Here is a 21,911-nt window from a genome sequence, read left to right on the forward strand (position 1 = left end):
TTGTTTCCTGCATGTGAAAAGATTTTTTATGGTCCCATCTACATGAGCCCATCGAAGTATCTTCTCTCTTGTTTTAATAGAAATAGAGTCTGAACACAAATGTATATTTTCGGCTTACAAATCTTTTTCAGTATTCCAAGTGTTGATGGCAGACTCGAAATCTTTAACACGACAAGGTTGAATAAAAAAATATTTATAGGAGATCAGACAAAGTGTCTGACTAGATCAGTACATGGACTACTTTACTGGACAATTAACACATATCTTAAATCTCTTCTTTCAAATGAAAGACTGTGCGCGTTTGTAATGAATGTATATCTAGTAAAGCGTTGCAGACTAATGAAATTTATAGTATATTGTTCTGATTATTCACAGCACTGAATCGATACAATAGTTATCAAAGGTACCAGGGTGACTATCAGTCCCCGATGGTATCATAAGCTCAGTATTTATAACAATCCGTTTTGAATAAATGCAACAGTATCATATTGCTGTTCAAAAGTCATACATTGATTGAAAGAAAACAAATCCGGGTTACAGTCTTAAACTGATGGCAACACATCAACTATAAGAGGAAAACAACGAAACAACAGAAATACTGAAGAGCCACAAAAACAAATGACAATGCAATATAAATAGAAACAAACTATTAGATAACAACTGCCATATTCCTGACTTTGTAGATGACATTTTAAGAAATAAATGGTTGGTTGAACCAGGTTTTTTGGCTAGCCAAACCTCGTGCTTGAAATGATATTACATGACAGGAATTGTCCGTTTTACTAACAGAATTCTTTAGGAATTTTCTAGTAATTGTTATAAAATACATCAAATAACACCATTTCAAACTTAACCCCGAATTAATTTTAGGAGTTCTTTGTTATTCTGTGGTTACATGTATAAATATACTTTTATATTATGTATTTCTCTGTCCTGGTTGTTCTTGCATTTATTTGTACTGTATTCCTGTCATGTAATGTTGTTATTTTAGCAGTATTTTTATCATTGCCATTACGCATGATCTTTGGCTAGACATAATACCAGGTTCAATCCATCATTTTTTCTTAAAAATGTCCTGTACAAGTTTTCATACCTTTCAATATGTTAAAACTTTGTATAAATTCTGTACAAACCCTCCCATTACTTAGTTTTCAATTTTACAGCTATACATATGAATTAATACTGATAAGAAATTTAGTATTTATGAAATACAGTAAGACACTTATTAAAGTACCTTGCAACTTGGAAATGGAAACAATAGGTATAGATGAAAAGCAAAACAAGTAGACAAAAATAGTTTTACGCCAGATAATATTCATCTAAAATACATACATATGTTAACATTTGTAGTTATCAAGAATAACTATAACAATAATAAATACAAGTGTAAAATATGACTGGAGATGAATGAATATAACATAATATACAGTTGACTGAAAACAAAAATCCTCACCTTACATAATATGCAAGCTTCATTTCAGTACTACACAAAAAAATCCATGCTTTTTTATATTCATACTATAAATTTTATCATATTCATTTACATACATTTAATCTGATCAAACAACAAAAATCTCTATTCTTATCTTAAAAATTGTTTTCTTTCTTATTTGAGGCAAAAAGTTTTTATTTATTCAATGTACATTTATCATCTTTCATGGGATACAGATCTGTACCAACTGTCAATGATTTTGAGGGTAAAAAGTACCACAAAGTCAATGTTCAAGGAAGTGCACAAATATCCAGAATTGTCCAAATGATGTTGAAGTTGTTGTATGTAACTTACTGCATGACTTTCAACAATGTGTAAAGTAAGACTTAAAAGACCAAACAAAAAACAATTTAAATAAAAAACCAACATTATAACATTCACTTCTGAATTTTTTCTCTCTATATTTTGTAATGCCTCTCAAGGTTCCCAAACTTAGTATAAAATACTTCACACAATAACCATAATATTTCTCCAAAATTTACATTATAAATATGATTATGATCCAGTGTTTTAAAATTCTTGTTATTTTAAATACATTAAATAATACTTTAATATTTTTTTTCCATGTGAATATTCTAGACACAAATTCCTTTTGATAAAATAATCTGAAGGCATTGATTTTTTTCCGAAATTTTAAAAATCGCAACATTTCTTGCTTCTTCTAATATAAAATGTGAAATTCTAAAAAAAATTGCTGTATAGAATTATACTTTTTCAAATGTTTGTTTCTTGAAAAAGTTGCAGTTTTGATTAAGTAAATAAATTGACAGTGTTCTATGACAATTAAAAGATCACATTGATATAGTTTGTTCACTAAAGTGTCAAACATACGTCATATACCTAAAGGAAATAGAGGAAACTAAAAAGATGGACATGATGATCATTTCAATGAGAAAACTTCTAGCACCATATACAAGAAACACATACAAAAGGACAGCACACATGGAAATTGAATTCATACCAAGTACAATGGAATAGACCTTATCGCTATTCTGAAATCTGAGAGAATCTTTGCCTCTTGTTCTATGAAGGCATATAGCAATCATCTTTTCATTTTAGTGTCCTATATTTTTTATAATATTGTCAAAATTTTACAATACCTTTGTGGTACCCAGTAATGACAGACAAATGGTGTATTCAAAATCAAATATTTTAAACCCCAACTCTAAACTTCACCTAACAAAGTAGTTTGAAAAGCCCTGGCATAGGAAAAAATAGTTAACATGTAGAGACAAGTCATGTTATGTGTTGACCCTAGGAACCAGGATCTTGGTATTTAAAATTTTAACATAATTTGAATTAAGACCCGTAATTTTGGCATCAATGACATAATTTTAACATGTGTTTCCAAATTAAATGAAACACTACATTTACCAAACAACAACGTCTTTCAACAATAACCCATCAGAACTTGGTAGAAAAACTGTGGTGATTTGTAAAAAATAAACAGTGTGGTTCTTACTACATTTGTAATTTCTTGTCAGTGACCTACAGGTATAAGGTAGATAACTGTGGAAAAACCTAGTAAATGTACAGAATAATCATACATTGTCTCAAAATATAAATTTTATTTGTACAAGGCTTAGAAACAGGTAGAATTTGATTTCTTGATTGACAACATATTTGTTACATTCTGAGGACGTGTTTTTCAACAGACTGTCGGCATTCCAATGGGAACAAACTGTGCCCCTCTACTCGCCGACTTGTTTCTTTATTATTATGAGGCTGACTTCATGCAGGAACTTCTTAGGAAGAAAGATAAGAAGTTAGCAATATCCTTTAACTCTACTTTCCGCTATATAGATGATGTTCTTTTACTAAACAATTCAAAATTTGGTGACTATGTGGAACGCATCTATCCAATCGAACTAGAGATAAAGGATACTACAGATACAGTTAAGTCGGCTTCATATCTTGACTTACATCTAGAAATTGACAATGAGGGTCGGTTGAAAACAAAACTTTACGACAAAAGAGATGATTTCAGCTTTCCTATTGTGAACTTTCCATTTCTAAGTAGCAACATTCCAGCAGCACCTGCATACGGGGTATATATCTCCCAATTGATACGATACTCCCGTGCTTGCATTTCCTATCATGATTTTCTTGATAGAGGTTTGCTGCTCACAAGGAAGCTATTAAACCAAGAGTTCCAAATGGTGAAGTTGAAATCATCCCTTCGTAAATTTTACGGACGCCATCACGAGTTGGTTGACCGTTATGGAATAACCGTTTCACAAATGATATCGGATATGTTCCTTACGTCGTAACTACAATCCCCTTCCCTTTCATGAATATGACCTACCAAATTAGACTATTTACCGGATTTGTAATCACATAAGCAACACGACGGGTGCCACATGTGGAGCAGGATCTGCTTACCCTTCTGGAGCACCTGAGATCACCCCTAGTTTTTGGTGGGGTTCGTGTTGTTTATTCTTTAGTTTTCTATGTTGTGTCGTGTGTACTATTGTTTTTCTGTTTGTCTTTTTCATTTTTAGCCATGGCGTTGTCAGTTTGTTTTAGATTTATGAGTTTGACTGTCCCTTTGGTATCTTTCGTCCCTCTTTTAGAAAACAAGGCTTTGCAGAGCCTTTCTACCATTTTGAGCCGAGTACAAATAAAATCAGTTATTCGAGACAAGATATTGTTATTCTTTATAAACTGCAACTCCTATCACTGTTTTAATTGAAATATTTACAGGAAAAAACATCATTTTTAATTTGGAGCAAACAACTTAAAATTCCTGCGAACCTACATGTTTTATTGCATATTGTCAACGTCATAAACAAGGTGATATACAGTGACTGTATATCACAAATGAATTTACGGTCAATGCAATTTGACTGCGCAAATAGCATAGTTGCAGTATATAAATAAATAGTGTGAGATCCTTGTTTAACAGTTGAGTCAGGCAGATTATAATGATATGTTAAAGTTAACATGAAATATGAACAACAAATTGTGGGATTTCACCAATTCATAATATATGTCAAGAAATATTTAGCTTACTACATTAAAAATAAATTTTAAAATGTTTATAAATATCTATAATAATAAAAGAAAATTAAAAGTCTTGACATATTGACCATTATGACTGTAAAACATCTTTGATCATCTTTTGATTAACAATGGGATCAATGTATTAATATGCCTACACTATTCCCAAATGAAAACCTGCTAAAAACTTCATATATACATATATTTATTAAAACAAATGCCATGTTTAGTAATAGTAAACCCTTAAAATCATGCTCATTAGAAAAACAAATTTTTGGTTTTCACAAATTTGGTAATCAGTAATTGGTAATCAGTAATTAAAATGCTAAGTAAAAATTGAAATTTCTAAAAATTGTAACTTCAATTTTACTTTATTGGATACAACATGTGGATGGACAGACAAACAAAGAGACAAAAACATAACATTATACAATCACTCTTTTCTCATTCAACAAATATTATCACAATAAGTTCTTGCAGACGATTTCATTGAGTGTGTAGCCAAAAGTAATATCTTTGGTTAGCTTGCTTGTTAGCTGAACCATGAAGTCGTTATTAGATCCGGTAAACTACACTCTTTTCTAAGTAGCATAGTCCAACAGACAGATAGAGTGGTTTTCTGTCGGACTTGTCTTTTCTTAAAATGGGGTAGTTTACCTAACCTAACCAGGGGCAGATCCAGCCATTTTAAAAAGGGGGGTTCCTAACCCAGGACAAAGGGGGGGGGGGGGGGGGGGGTCCAACTATATGTCCCCATTCAAATGCATTGATCGTCCAAAAAAAAGGGGGGGTTCCAACCCCCAGAACCCCCTCTCTGGATCCGCGCCTGCTAAAAATGACTTCACCGTTTAGCTAAGATATTACCTTTGGCTACACACTCAATGAAAAGGCTGTAAAATAGAGAGATATACATGCTCCTCTACATTGCCAAAGAAGTACCATCTGAAACAATTTTACATGCCTGTATCTTGGAATATTACAATATTTATTTGAGCACTGAATTGTATCTTTTATTTTAATTTTATATCATCACACAGAGCAAACAAATAGCAACAATTAAATGCCATAACAAAGTGTAAACACTAAAGCACCAGTCTATTGTCAAATAACAAGGGAGGATGTTCTTATCTTATCTGTCTTGTCATCATTGTCATGATCACCAGCATGCTCATCCAACTGCCTTTTAGCAAATTCAATAAACACCTGAAAGAAAATAAAAAATCTATAAGTCTAAATGCCCCAAAAAATATCAATTTATGTTTTTAAGGAATGACTGTAATATTTGTCTGTTTATTTAAAAACAAAACACTTAAAAATGTGGTGCACACTTTTGATAACCCTCATTCTGCTCTGGGATTATAAACTCTAAGACAGGGATGTCACATAATATACCCTATCTAAGAAATGAATTATACATATATTACCAATTGCCCTGCCTTAATGTTTTTTCTAGTACCAGGTATTTGTTCACCATGAATATATTTTTCGCGTACATGAGGGATTTAGACATTTTCTGTGAAAATGGTTTTATTGTGTTTAAACAAATTACTTCCCTTTGTCAATCATAGACTGGTTCCATACCGAACAAAATGAGCTTTTGCCAATGCAAAGCATGATGAATTGAAAGTAATGTATCGGCGGTTTAACTAATATTTCATGAAAAATAATTTCTGATGTCAAAAGTATTCAGCTAAACAACAAATTAATGTATAAGTTTTTAAAACCTTATAGATTACTTACGCACAGGTAAATTTGCTGTTTCTGCTAGTTCTCCATTGTAAATGAAAATTAATGTCCCTCATAAGGGAGACAACCAAAATAGGGATCGCTAATTACAGGGTCAATTACGGGAATTGGCAAATAGCCTATTGGGGTGAAAAACATATTTTCCCAGCAGTTTCCTGAATATATACTGAGATGTCTGTGTTGTTATCCAATTACAAAACTTGACTCATTTGTAATCCGTAATATAACTTTACAATTCTTGGAAAAATTGATTGGCTCTGCTTATACATACAATATAAATTCTGATGTCTTAATAGTGGTCTTTTCCTCCCTTCTTTATAATCTAAGAGCAGATTGCTCTGAGGGATACGATTGCCATTGTTTTCATTGACAAATGTTAACATGTAGCTGGATAATATTATTTTCAAAACTGATTCAATGTAATTTACATAATCTGAATAGTTACAAAATAGCCAATCCCGGATACAAGTGTAACAGTATGAACAATGTACTTATTGTGTTTTATTTTTGTACTATCAATTCCAAGTTTTCTATCCACAGCAGTCACTGAGACTGAGAGTGAGAGAAGGTATTTCACTTCGCATCTTATCACCTATAATTTTTCCTAGTACGTTAATTCTAGGAGGAACCCCATTCCTTACTCTTTAAACATTTAATTTCCTTTTGGTCAGTGGTCATGACTCCTTTCCGTACACATTCCTCGGTTTAAATTGTGATCGTTTTTAATATAATAAGACATTTATTGACAGAACGAGTTAATTTTTCTGACGTGTTGTATCGTATTTATATTCAGAATTGACGAAAGTTACTTCTGGAAGGGAGACAACTCGAAACGATAATATAGAAGACTCCATTTCGCCTTAAGGGGTATTGTAGTTACACCTTTACGATGTGGACTACATTAATTTTAATTTAAATGATGCATATGATTTAAAATTATGCAACAGCAATAATCCTCAATAGCAGACATACATAGAAAGGATCCCATGAGTTTTAAATTAATCAATTGAGTGGGGAATCCAGAGCAACCATTCAATCTAATACCCCTTGAAGTCAAGAAAACTATATGCATGTGCATAATTACCTCAACAAACCCTGAAGCAAGAACGTATATTTAATGTAAATTTAACAACCTAGATGGTTCTCTATTTCTTTATGGAAGTACAATATCAAATATCATTTTCATAACAGTGACATACAAGAAAAACTCCACTTCAGTTCTTATATGACAGAAATAGATTTATCGGAATTCAAAGAACTCTCACAATTTTATTAAAACTTGGGAGTTCCCTCTGACGTGTTTCTAAATTTATAAAAACACTAAATATAAATACTGCTTACTTCTGATTTTTTGTGTTGTTAAAAACACGCATATAAGTCAAGGGAAATATCAAACATGAAGATTATGAAAAGAACATTATAGGAAAGTTGTTTAAGTTCAATCCCTTTGTTTGTTTTTACCTTTTAAAGCAAGACAATCATAAGAATCTGAGATGTTCTTTAATGTTTAGAATAAAATGGTTGACATGAGGACATGGCCCTGAGCCAATGGTATAAGTCTACAGATTGCTTGAAAGCAATTGTATCCCAAAAACAAATACATTTCCCAGAACAATTGAATGACTTTGTCTAAAACAGACATATAAAATTTTGAGGTCCAAATTTCTATCCTCCCTCCTTCATTGTCTTTTATATATTTCTAAGACAAACTGAAGGGCACTGTATGATACGTGTAAACTTATACATAAGATATATAAGGCTTTTTACCTGTTCCAAAGTGGACTGACTAAAACTGTACTCTTCCATTCCATGATGACGTTTACCTAAAATATAAATGATCATTAATAAAAAGAAAACAGCCTTATCGTCTTCAAATTATCAAATAGTTTATAAGTTCTGTGGTGCATACCTATTGTTTTCACTAAGTCATTATGAAATATCAAATTGAAAGGAGATAAAAACAGAAAATCTTCAATGTTCACATATTTTTTCAATACTCTCCCAGTGTCCAATACACCTTACACATTACTGCTATTTTTTGCATGATTTCTAAAACATTCCCATATAATTTGACATCATAACAGGAAATGTCTGATGCCAAAATGAAAGATCACTAATTTAATCTAATAGTCATAGTAATAACAATAAAAGTATTTTATATGAAATAATAATCTTTATTTTATATCTAGTAATAAGCATAATAAAGTTGTATATATATAATACATAGAGAATAATACATGGCAAAATTCGTATCATATGCCGTATCAGCCCGAGGGTCTTTAGGCCCAAGGGATGATATTGGTCGAGGGTGATAGGGCATGTGATACGGATTTTGCCAGTATTATTCTGTTTATCATATATTTTAATAGAATCAGATTCATGGGATATCCAATTTTTTTTAAATTGTCCGAAATTATAAGCAAGAAAAGAACATTATGATTGTGCTGCATTTTCCCAGCTGTCTTTTTTTCCATAGACTTCCTTATTTGCTTACTATCCACATCGTAATATCCCCTATAACTTTATAACATTTTCAATATACGTTTGAGACAAAGACAATGTATTAAAATGCATCCACCAACGATACTGTCCTAGTATTTCAACAAAAATTTATATTAAAAAAATAAATATTGTTGGATGTAGAAATGTTTAAAGTTTTATTGTTTATTCGGTGATGATATTATTCACTATCTGGGTTCATTTCAATTTCTGAAGAGGTGAACACCAAGAAAAATATTTCTTGAAAGTTTGCTATCATGTTCTCTAATCAAATTAAAATCGTAAAAATTTCCATTTGTGTTTAACCCATTAGGTAATGAAAACAAACTTCACAAAAATTAAGACCACATAAACAATAAAACTTCAGATATTTCCATCTTATTGTGTCTTTTTGTTTCATAGATAAAAATCGCTCGTAAAGTTACTGGGTTCTAATATTTTAGAAAATATCGATTTTATTTGAAATGATAGGACATTTTTGTAAGTTTTAACTCATTTTTTCCCTTTCATGCTAGGAAATATTGCAACTGGACGGCATAGTTCAAGCGTTGACGTCATTCACATTATGACGTCACACCAGGTATGCAATACAGGGTATGTGATACAGACTGGAAAAAAAACACCTTTATTAGATATACAAAATTGCTGTATTTTGTACTAAGTATATGATCAAATAGAAATCGTGCCCCATACCCGTAGCCAGGGGAGTTCGGGTGGTTCGGACGAACCCCCCCTTGAAAACAAATAAGCACTGTTAAAGTCAATGTTCTGTTCAAATTGTGACTGTTAAAGTCGAGTTTGTGAGTCCAACGAACCCCCCCCCCCCCCCCCCCCCCTTGGAAATTCCTGGCTACAGGCCTGTGCCCTAACAGCCATCTGTGATGATATTGATACCAGTCACCATTACTAAGGCTTCGTCAAATCCCTAATCCGTATGAAAAACATCTATCAATATTGCTTTATTCAATTTCACATTGTATCAACCCATTGAGTACCTATTGGGATAAAATTAATGTCTCCACTTGAAAAAGCCAGTTGGTGTGTGATTATTTAAGAAGAGTCCTAAATAATTTTTACATAATATTAATAAATATCAAAAAGTATATTGTGGTAGAAAAAAAATATATCCTATTAGTTATTCTTTAAAAGACTAAAAGACAACATATTTAGAAAAATCAAAGGTAGAAGTTAATAAGATTATTATATAAACTGACTCCGAACTCGAAAACAAATTCTTGTATGTTTACCTTCTTCAAGTGAGGCAAAGACATTAGCTAAGGATGGAACATCCTCCTTTGGTACTTTGAACTGGGCATAAGTTCCAAATTTCTCTAATGTTACAGCATTTGGAAATAGAGACACAACATAGTTTTGTAATTCCTCTAATCTGTGAGCTTGTTCTTCATCGGTGATGTCCTCTATTTTAAGTTTGACTTCCAATAAATATCCACTACTATATTTGTTCTTTAAATGCTGAGTAGCACCAATACATCTGGAAACACATTAAAAAATTTATTTTCTATAACAACATATTTCCAAAATACTAATGAAATATGAATAAGCAGCTGTGATTAGAGAGTACAGTTCATCCAACGGCAAAGCAGTGAATATAAACAGATTAAATACATGTTAGTTTTTTATTTTTTTTATTTTCCACAAAACAATGGGGCTCTAAAGATATTGGCAATGAATTTCACTACATTATGTCATGCAATTGTTTTAACATAGAAAGAGAAAAATATTTACCACACTATTGTAACAAAAATGCAAACATTATTAAATATAAAAATGTATTCTCATCTGAAAATGTTGTAGAACTAGAAAAATTGTGTAGATTTATACGATATATATCATTGAAAGTCTGTCCTTCTGGTTAGAGGAACTGTAATATTATTATAATGTTATTTATTTTCACACATGCGAAACAAAGATATGTATTATATATGAACTGTTATTATCTCTGTAGCTATGTACTAGTTTATGAGAATAAAATCATTCATTCATTCGAAAATGTCATGAGATAATGTGAAAGCATACCAGAATTTTAAAATATTGCTTTATTATTCATGATTAAAGACCAATAACTCTACATAGTCTACATACAATAGATATAAGAAGATGTGGATTGAGTCAGGGCTTCCAAAAAATATTTGAGCCAGCCGGACATTTTATATCTGATCCGGAATTTAATTCCTCAAGACTTAATCACAAAAGGCAATTATGGTAATCAGATGGCCATTACAATGATTGACAAAGATTAAAAAAAACGATTTTAAACTTTACTTTGATATGGTAACTCACAAGAAATAATGAATCCACATTAAGGAGTTTAGAAGCAGTTGTGTATACAAATTAGGTATCCCAGATAAAACAATGGCAAAGTTCAAAATTTGATAAGGGAAATCCTAAAAATATAATTATACCTGGGAAAACATTTAAACATAATGAAAATGAAAATTGACACTTTGACAAATGTTATTACATGCAATAGTTGATTATGGGAGTTTTTAACGACCTTGAATGGCTATACAACCACACACAGTAGACTTCTTTGTCCAATGAATGTAGGTGACCTAGATTAAATACCTACTCAAGCTTTCCATTGACCATGATTGCAACTCTTGTGCATAAGGCGTCTGCTTCTTCCATATAATGTGTCGTTAAAATAGCACCACGTTCTGTTCCACTGAAACTGGAACTAATAGTGTCCCTAGAAACAAAAGTGATCAAAATTCAAATTCCCAATGTTAAGAGAAAAAACACCATGTACAAAAATACTTACAAAATATTATGTTCATTGTCAATAAAGTAACTGCTTATTTGAATTCCCCAGTTCAATAATATCAAACTTGCAATATGATCAAATAATCCTTTAAATCACCATCCCCATTTGTTTCTTAAATCAAAATACGAAAATTATGGCCCCTAGTGTTCTAAAAAATTCTTCCCTCCAATTAGATATTACATAAGAATGGAACATGAGATATAAATAACATGTTCTAGCTACTGTGTGTACATACCAGAGAAATCTTTTTGATTGTGGGTCCATTCCTGTTGAAGGTTCGTCCATTAGCACCACTTTAGGTTGACCAAGCATACTGATTATATAACTTAGCTACAATATCAAACCAAATATCAAAACATAATAAAGCTTAATTAATTCAAAAGAAACACAAAAATCTTAAAGGACACATTTAGTAATGGAAACAGTACATAATTCAATAATTTCATAATTCAACCATGTGCTACATGCATTTAAGAAAAAAAAAAAGTCATGCCATAAAATTAAAAATTTGAATTTTCTGACATATTTCTGTGAATGAAAAGAAAATGTTTTTCCAATTCAATAAAAGAAAACTCTTTACTATGCACTGATTTTTTTTAAGTCAGTTAAACATTTATTCTAATGCAAAATTGTTTGTAACGTTCAATTTGATTGGATAGCATCACAAAACCTCATGGCATCAATTCACACCAAGTATGATAGATTTTAAATTGATGATTTGACGTTGTTTTCAGTAAGTTTCATTAGATTGGAAATAACAGTATTGTATTTAAAGCCCTGACGACATCAATTAGTGTTTCTATGGTCGCGAAATTGAGTTTACTGGCGACGCCTTACATTTATCTCCTAAATAAGACAAAATGGCATTTGTACAAACTTAATTTTGTACAAGCATCTCTGTATCCTACAGATATATATTAATCATTTACCTTTCTCTTTGTACCGCCAGACAATTTTTTTGCCATTTTTCCTGCATGATCCTCCAACTTTAATTCTTTTATATAACTAAAAGTAAGAGAAATCATTTTAATGTGTTTGTAACTGGTAAATATTAGTAACAAGTGTAAAAATGGCTATATACAGTAAGCAGATAATTAAAACATTCCTAAAACTTTTGTATGTTAGGAGCATTAGTCATTGCAGACGGTTGATGATATCTTTTACAGAACATTGTTTTAAATATTGATATACATCATGTAATTGTTTACTTTATACGAATTGTGACTTGGACAAAAATTAGTCTCATTGACATTCATACAACACATCTTCTTATATCTATATGTCTTCGTTTTGTCTCAGCTATAGTGCAGTGGCGGATCCAATGGGGGGGATTGGGTTGGAACACACCCTTTTTTTGGGACGATCAATGCATTTGAATGGGGACATGTAGTTGGAACCCCCCCTTTGTCCTTGGTTAGAAACAACCCCCCCTTTTCAAAATGGCTGGATCCACCCCTGTAATGTCACTGCATCCAATTCTGTAAGTTTTAAAGATTTATAAAATATGTGAACTCCTCTTCATTATTCAATGTTAAATAGAGCAGTCATTGGATACTTATTTTTCAAAACTACTTATTGTTTAGTATTTTTCTCCTTGACATCATCAGTTCCCTTATTTATTTTCATTGATAATTCAACAAACCAGTCTTACTCTTATTTGTTACCATTACAGAATTCAAATCTTCAATAGTCTGACAACACAATACAATTTTTACGGACACAAAAATAATTTCTGACTTTATTACTTACTAATTGATGACATTTTCTATGTCTTTTTTTGGAATGCCTCTGATGGCAGCATAAGCTCTAAGATGATCATCAAGCTGAACTAAATCCCACAATGCATCATGCTGGGGACAGTATCCAAGTACCTTAAAGGCCTCTGACATGCTGGATCTTACATCATGCCCTCCTACATGTACCTAAAATAAACAAATTACAAACTGTAAACATCGGTAGGTTTAGTTGGACAGTGATTAGACATATATGATTACTCACCATCTGGTGCCTTCTCTAGCGTATATGAAGGTCTCTATTGGGAGTCCTTCATTTTTGTATTCTTTAATTATTAGGTCATTTCACTCTATTATATTGGTTTCCCTTTAAAAACTATATGTATATTTTAACATCCCATAATTCTCTAAATTTTTTTTTTCATTCTTTTTAGGTCTATTCTTCTGAAGCATTGGTTGATTTTTCTCCATTCTGAAAACCTCATCCAGACCCTTATGCAAACAGGTTTTGTAACTCTCAATGTGATATTTAGACAAAAAAAAAAAAGCTGAGTTTTTCCACTTAAAGAATACATTGCTGATAACCAAAATCTGTTGTTTGAATATATTATGGCACTGTATCAATTTTAAGATTATTTTAATTCCAAAGTATTGTTATAGACTTATAAGGCCACACCAATTTAATTCCTTGTTCGACGGACCCGCCCGCACCTATTTTTTTCAAAACAGATTTTTTTAATTTTTTTTATATTCCCGCTTCCCGCATCCGTAAATGTAATCATGTTCATTTCCCGCACAATTTTTTTGTAAATATTATAAAAAGATATAAACATTTGTCTTTAGATCAAAGTCTTTTAAACCTGTATATAACGATTTTAAACCTATTAGCACCCCACAACACTGTACATATCAGATATTTATATTGTATGCTGGCGAAACAAAAGTATCCATAGCCGCTGTATGTTTATGCACCTGTCCTGATTGATTCAGGGACCTGTCGTTCAGCAGTTGTCGTTTGTTGATGTGGTGCATTGGTATTTTCCTGTTTGGATATATAAATTAGATCGTTGGTTTTCCTGTTCGAATTGTGTAAACTAATGATTTTGGGGTCCCTTATAGCTTGCTGTTTGGTATTGATCAAAGCCCTGTGTAAAAGGCCGTACTTTGACCTGTGTTTGTTATTATCAGGTTGGGAACAATACCCCCCCCCCCCCCCCTTTTCAGACAAGGGGTCATTTTACTGCTATAGAAAAGAAAATAGAAATACCAAGGATTTGTAAAGTGCTACTATACAAAACCTTTGATAACTTAGAATTTTTTACTCAAAAAGAGGTTAAATACAACATATTTTTAACAACTTTTCTACAAGAGGGGTCCACTTATTTTGAATAATATTAAACTGTTAAAGTAAATTGTTAACATGGTTAAAGTCCAGAAATATTACAAAATTCTTGGACCATTTAATACCAGATAGATATATAGTTCTTTGGGAAAATATGAGCCCTTTTGTACTAAAAAGTGTTTTTTACAAAAAAATATATTATAAAGTTATATTGACCCCTCATTAAACGGGTTATTTATAACATTAAGGGGTTGTTCCCAACCTGATTATGACTTGGATGGAGAACTGTCTCATTGTCAGTCACACATACAAAGACCAGATTTAATTATTCAATTATTTCTTGGTAAACAGGGGAAAAATATTTCATAAATTAAAGAAATGTCAAAGTACAAGTGATAAATCAAGTTTTATAATTGTCAAATCCTACTATTTTATGTTTACAAAAAAAAATTATAATCGCTCGCCTTTACTTTTCAAGCTTCGCCTTAAAAATTTGCAAATTAAATATTTTTTTATTAAAATTTTCAAATCGCTCGCTCGCCCCAATTTTTGGAGTCCAAAAATCCGTAGAACAAGAAATTAAATTGGTGTGGCCTAAATGTACATTCAAAATGTATCTGGCCCTCAGAAAATGTTTATGAAAATAATTAATTTGATGACAGGACATATGAAATAAATGAATCGTTCTTGAATAATGGCAACAATATCTTACCTTTCCCTTTGTTGGTCCGACTTCTGCAATAACCATATTCAAGGTGGTAGTTTTTCCTGCTCCATTAGGTCCCAGAAGTCCCAGGACTTCACCACTCTCTACAGCAAAGGATGTATTCCTAACAACAACCTTGACCTTTTCTTCTCCCTGGATCTTTTTACATCCCTTTCTTTTCTGCTTTCCCCTTTTTGCAAATTCTTTTCTTAAATTTTCGACCATTACCACAGGGTACTGAAATAAAATTTTAAAGGTTTTCTTATATAAATTATGAATGAAATGTAAATTACAACTGATCTTATTAATTTATTCAACTGCTGTACGATTTCTAGAATATAATACTGTTAAACCTTTCTTTTAACCTTCATATTTATAGCATTCATCATGTTTGACAAAAAAATTAAGTCCCTGCACCCTTTTCAATATTTTTGTTGATTACCTTGATTGCTATTTTAATCCTATTTAAACTGATCCAGTTAATCTAAATATAGCAAATTTTAATCATCTAGTTTTTGCAGTTTGTATTAAAAAAAACAAGCTTGTGTGAGCAGGGAATGTCAATTCTATGGGTGTGTAAAAACTTTGTGCAGGTTCGTTTCATTTTTGCATTCAGGGATAAGAATGCTGTTCTTGGTGCAACTTCCTGAATCAACTTCATGCTAACAAACCAAAATTCACAAATATTTATGGGCAGGTTCACAAAGCTAGGACATAACAAAAGCAGTAGAACCAGTAACCCCAAAGAACAAACTCCTTTAATAAATATAAAATAGGCCTCTTTTTCATGCTTCATAATATTTCATAACAAGTGAAACTGCGAGCTACTGCTCACTGATGATACCCCCGCTGCAAGTGGATAATATTAATAGTGTAAAAATATGCAAGTGTTCAGTAAACAGGAAGTTGTCAAGTGATGAATCTGAAAACGCATCACACGGTATAGCTGACTTATATAAATCCTGAAACCAAATTTCAGAAATCCTTGTATTGTAGTTCCTGAGAAAAATGTGACGAAAATTTTCAACTTGGCTATCATGTGTAAAATCATACAAGTGTTCGGTAAACAGGAAGTTGTCGAGTGATGAATCTGAAAACGCATCACACGGTATAGCTGACTTATATAAATCCTGAAACCAAATTTCAGAAATCCTTGTATTGTAGTTGCTGAGAAAAATGTGACGAAAATTTTCAACTTGGCTATCATGTGTAAAATCATACAAGTGTTCGGTAAACAGGAAGTTGTCAAGTGATGAATCTGAAAACGCATCACACGGTATGGCTAACATATATAAATGTTGATACCAAATTACAGAAAGGGTGGATGTGTAGTTCCTGAGAAAAATGTGACGAAAATTTTCAACTTGGCTATCATGTGTAAAATCATACAAGTGTTCGGTAAACAGGAAGTTGTCGAGTGATGAATCTGAAAACGCATCACACGGTATAGCTGACTTATATAAATCCTGAAACCAAATTTCAGAAATCCTTGTATTGTAGTTGCTGAGAAAAATGTGACGAAAATTTTCAACTTGGCTATCATGTGTAAAATCATACAAGTGTTCGGTAAACAGGAAGTTGTCAAGTGATGAATCTGAAAACGCATCACACGGTATGGCTAACATATATAAATGTTGATACCAAATTACAGAAAGGGTGGATGTGTAGTTCCTGAGAAAAATGTGACGAAAATTTTCAACTTGGCTATCATGTGTAAAATCATACAAGTGTTCGGTAAACAGGAAGTTGTCAAGTGATGAATCTGAAAACGCATCACACGGTATAGCTAACATATATAAATGTTGATACCAAATTACAGAAAGGGTGGATGTGTAGTTCCTGAGAAAAATGTGACGAAAGTTTCATGGGACGGACTGACTGACGGACGGACTGATGGACGGACTGACGGACTGACGGACTGATGGACGGACTGATGGACGGACTGACGGACGGACAGACAGAGGTAAAACAGTATACCCCCCCTTTTTTAAAGCAGGGGTATAATGATGCAGATTTAAGATGGACAAAAGGAGGAACAAATAAACAAATGGAAGAACAAACAAATAAATGAATGCACAGACTGATGGACAGACTTCCCCATCACTGTATACCAACTGGTTTAAAAAGCTGGGGATATGAACGTTATATATGACAAGTATAATATCTTTTACATTACTGATGTTTTCTTTTAGGTATCAACAATTTATTCAAGTTTAGTTTAAGGATATTCGCTACTCAGTTTCAAAATAACAAGCTTTTCATAACACTAGTATATATTGATAGGGAATTAAAAAAGAAAACAAAAGAGCGCACGCAAAAAATATAGGTCCGTGTGCTTGTTATCGGAATTTTAGCCATTGAAATTTTGGCAGTAAAATGTTCTCTCTTGATTTTTCATAGCTTCATCATCGACAAGTTTAAGTTCCAAAAAACTGTTAAAAAATAACAAAGATTTTATAAGACTTTTACAGATGGCTTATAATTATACTTGTAAAAGATTTATAAAAAGAAAGATGGGGGTTAGTGTGCACATTTTTTAAGGAATTCAAATGGATAAAACAAGAGGATTTCGAAAATCTGACAAAAATTCCAAAACATGACTAGCAAACATCCTTAAACATATTTCAGTGTCCAAAAAATTCTTTGCAACTTAGAGCATCTTCTTTAAATAAATGAGATCTGCATATGTACTGATTGCTATCAAATTACATAAATTATCTGATATTTGGTGAATTTAATTATCTTTTCAGCTAATTTAATTACAGTTTAGCCTATTACTGTGACTTGACTGTAAGTGTTGCATTCCACTGATTGCAATTCATCTAAAGTTCAATTTATTTTAATATCAAACCAAACTTTTCAACTTGTCAGAAATTTAAACAACTGCTGCAGAAAACAGTCAAGTCAATATAGTGCAAGGGGTAAAATAAGCATACTTACAATGCTATTAGACTTAAGTTCAATTGAATTGGTATAGCGAAATCGAGCCTGAAAGTTTCAAAATCATTGTGATATTTAAAAATATTGATATTTTCTCCCTTTAAAAACTTTAAAACTTTAAAAGAACATATTGAAGCTTAAAGTATATTTCACCAAGTATTAGATATTCATATAAAAGATGCTATTGAGAAAGCCTAGAAAAACACCAATTTAAAATAAATAATTTAAAAACTTAAATTTGGACATTTACACAATAGCAATTCAGTGGAAATTAAAGGCTAATAGGAATTTAAGTACCGGGTAATCCATTCCCATTGACAATATAACAGCCCAAGAACACCAAAAAAATATAGTATTTGAACGAACATTATGCCTTTCTATGATGGGGAACTTGGGGATGTTTGTTGTACACCTAACTGTGTGACCGATACAAATAAAGTTTTGTTGTTAAGATGTTGTTTTTGTTGTCCAGTAAAAGACTGATAAATATCAAGTATATATACAGTGTAACCTGCCTTATCCTACTTTAACCAACAGAGTTTCATTGTCCCAAAATATGCCTATCCTTGCAGAAAAAAACCTGAGTATTCCAACAACCTACTTATTTTATTTCATGGTCTCCCAGTGTGTCGGATAACACAGGTTACACTATACAACAATTATAACAACTGGAAAAACATGCCCAACTAATTAGTTCTCTGTGATGAGTTTACATTTTTGTCAGACATTATTTAATAGAAAAACAAAGGATACAGAGTAATGGATCCATGACACAAAATCAATACATGCACAGCAACTGTACAACAAGAAAAAGTACACAAAAAGCATTTATATTAGAACCTTTGAGACACTCGCATTTACAGGAACAAACAGCTTTCACAAACAACTGGGAATAAGCTTTAAGCATAAAATTTAAAAAAATAAAATAAGGAGATGTGATATGGTTGCCAATGAGACAAAACTATTCACTATGGACTGATTAAGTGGGTGTATGCAACAAAGGGTCACAGCATAATTTGTAAATACTGTCTGGTTGTCACTCACCGACTCATATGAATACTGGCCAGGCTGTTTAATACAAAATATAGCAAGATGAAAAATATTATTTTTTTCAATATTTTTTGCATATCTTTATAAGAGGTACTGCTAACTTACATGATAAAAAAATGAGCACTCAACCATTCAGGTTTAATCATACATTCTCTTCATTAAATTCAATGTTTAGTATTTAAAAACAAAGTACATGAAACACCTTGAAACTGATATTCTCCTGTGTCAACTCTCTTATCAATATGTGTCAACTCTCTTATCAAAATGTGTCACCTCAGTTATCAATTTATGTCAACTCTCAAACTTTCTATAATATCAATGTGTGTCAACTATCAAACTCTCTTATCAAAATGTGTCAACTCAGTTTTCAGTATGTGTCAACTGTGTTATCAGTATGTGTCAACTATTATCAATAAGTGTAAACTGTGTTATCAATATGTGTCAACTATGTTATCAATATGTGTCAACTCTGTTATCAAAATGTGTCAACCCTGTGCTGTAGGTGACACACAACACAACAATAAAGGTTTATGCAAGTAAAAAACTGCTGTTAAAACAACTGACAAATAGGGAAGTCAATAAAAAGTTATTGAACAACCAGCCTGTCACAAGTGCTAAATATAAATAATCAAAGATTAAAATTAATGGTGACTTGATAGATGAGTTAATCATTACAGAAACATTAAAATCTGTCATTTCTTCAAATAATAAATACCTTTTCAAATTTATCTGCCCAGCAAACCTAATGACCATTGTACGATTAAATAATTTGAATATCTAGTAAGATGTCGTATTTCAACTGGCAATAGACATTCTTAAATATTGTGATATAAAATGTTCAACTCTCTTAATTAAGAGGATTACAGAAAAATAATAGCCCTTCAGTTGTCAGTAAAAATAAAGTTTAATAATTTTTATTTAATTTAAGGAAAAAGATCCTGTCACATTTCCTTAGAAATCTACTTGATTATGGTGGATACTTAAAATAAAAAAATAAAACTAGAGGCTCTAAAGAGCCTATGTCGCTCACCTTGGTCTATGTGAATATTAAACAAAGGAAGCAGATAGATTCATGACAAAATTGTGTTTTGGTGATGGTGATGTGTTTGTACATCTTACTTAACTGAACATTCTTGCTACTTACAATTATCTCTATCTATAATGAACTTGGCCCAGTAGTTTCAGTGGAAAATGTTAGTTAAAATTTACAAATTTTATGAAAATTGTTAAAAATTGACTATAAAGGACAATAACTCCTTAGGGGTCAATTGACCATTTCCGTCATGTTGACTTATTTGTAAATCTTACTTTGCTTAACATTATTGATGTTTACAGTTTAATCTATCTATAATAATATTCAAGATAATAACCAAAAACAGCAAAATTTCCTTAAAATTACCAATTCAGGGGCAGCAACCCAACAACAGGTTGTCAGATTCATCTGAAAATTTCAGGGCAGATAGATCTTGACCTGATAAACAATTTTACCCCATGTCAAATTTGCTCTAAAGGCTGCGGTTTCAGAGTTATAAGCCAAAATCTACATTTCACCCCTATGTTCTATTTTTAGCCATGGCCGCCATCTTGGTTGGTTGGCCAGGTCACAGGACACAATTTTTAAACTAATTACCCCAATGATGATTGTGGCCAAGTTTGGTTTAATTTGACCCAGTAGTTTCAGAGGAGAAGGTTTTTGTAAAAGATAACTAAGATTTACAAAATGGTTAAAAATTGACTATAAAGGGCAATAACTCCTAAAGAAATCAACAGACCATTTTGGTCCTGTTGACTTATTTGTAACTTTGCTGAATATTTTTGCTGTTTACAGTTTATCTCTATCTATAATAATATTCAAGATAATAACCAAAAACAGCAAAATGTCCTTAAAATTACCAATTCAGGGGCAGCAACCTATCAACGGGTTGTCCAATTCATCTCAAAATTTCAGGGCAGATAGATCTTGACCTGATAAACAATTTTACCTGGTGACAGATTTGCTCTAAATGCTTTGGTTTTTGAGTGATAAGCCAAAAACTGCATTTTACCCCTATGTTCTATTTTTAGCCATGGCGGCCATCTTGGTTGGCTGGCCAGTTCACCGGACACATTTTTTTAACTAGATACCCCAATGATGATTGTGGTCAAGTTTGGTTTAATTTGGCCCAGTAGTTTCAGAGGAGAAGATTTTTGTAAAAGATGACCAAGATTTACGAAAAATGGTTAAAAATTGACTATAAAGGGCAATAACTCCTAAAGGGGGTCAACAGACCATTTTGGTCCTGTTGACTTATTTGTAGATCTTACTTTACTGAACATTTTTGCTGTTTACAGTTTACCTCTATCTATGATAATATTCAAGATAATAACCAAAAACAGCAAAATTTCCTTAAAATTACCATTTCAGGGGCAGTAACCCAACAACGGAATGTCCGATTCATCTGAAAATTTCAGGGCAGATAGATCTTGACCTGATGAACAATTTTACCCCCATGTCAGATTTGCTCTAAATGCTTTGGTTTTTGAGTTATAAGCCAAAAACTGCATTTTACCCCTATGTTCTATTTTTAGCCATGGCGGCCATCTTGGTTGGTTGGCCGGGTCACCGGACACAATTTTTA

The 21,911-nt window shown here is 32.0% G+C and overlaps 1 protein-coding gene across 5 annotated transcripts in view; it reads right to left on the bottom strand.

The window, feature by feature from the left end:
* LOC139489210 (cholesterol transporter ABCA5-like) overlaps nucleotides 1-21,911 on the bottom strand; it is a 197,493-nt gene that overhangs the window by 138,957 nt on the left and 36,625 nt on the right. For 2 of the 5 annotated variants that reach the window (XM_071275416.1, XM_071275417.1), the window contains exons 26-33: nucleotides 15,310-15,540; nucleotides 13,272-13,444; nucleotides 12,452-12,527; nucleotides 11,758-11,852; nucleotides 11,328-11,447; nucleotides 9,985-10,229; nucleotides 8,006-8,061; nucleotides 5,461-5,695 (exon numbers count right to left, since the gene is read on the bottom strand). In XM_071275416.1, coding sequence (XP_071131517.1) covers nucleotides 5,594-5,695; nucleotides 8,006-8,061; nucleotides 9,985-10,229; nucleotides 11,328-11,447; nucleotides 11,758-11,852; nucleotides 12,452-12,527; nucleotides 13,272-13,444; nucleotides 15,310-15,540 — 1,098 coding nt within the window. In that variant the 3' untranslated portion in view covers nucleotides 5,461-5,593. Of the gene's footprint in view, nucleotides 1-5,460; nucleotides 5,696-8,005; nucleotides 8,062-9,984; nucleotides 10,230-11,327; nucleotides 11,448-11,757; nucleotides 11,853-12,451; nucleotides 12,528-13,271; nucleotides 13,445-15,309; nucleotides 15,541-18,243; nucleotides 18,292-19,287; nucleotides 19,312-21,911 lie in introns of those variants that run through there. The other 3 variants (XM_071275414.1, XM_071275415.1, XR_011656162.1) reach the window with 3 other exon arrangements.

This window comes from Mytilus edulis, chromosome 9 (assembly GCF_963676685.1).
Source record: "Mytilus edulis chromosome 9, xbMytEdul2.2, whole genome shotgun sequence".
Taxonomy (NCBI): Eukaryota; Metazoa; Mollusca; class Bivalvia; order Mytilida; family Mytilidae; genus Mytilus; species Mytilus edulis.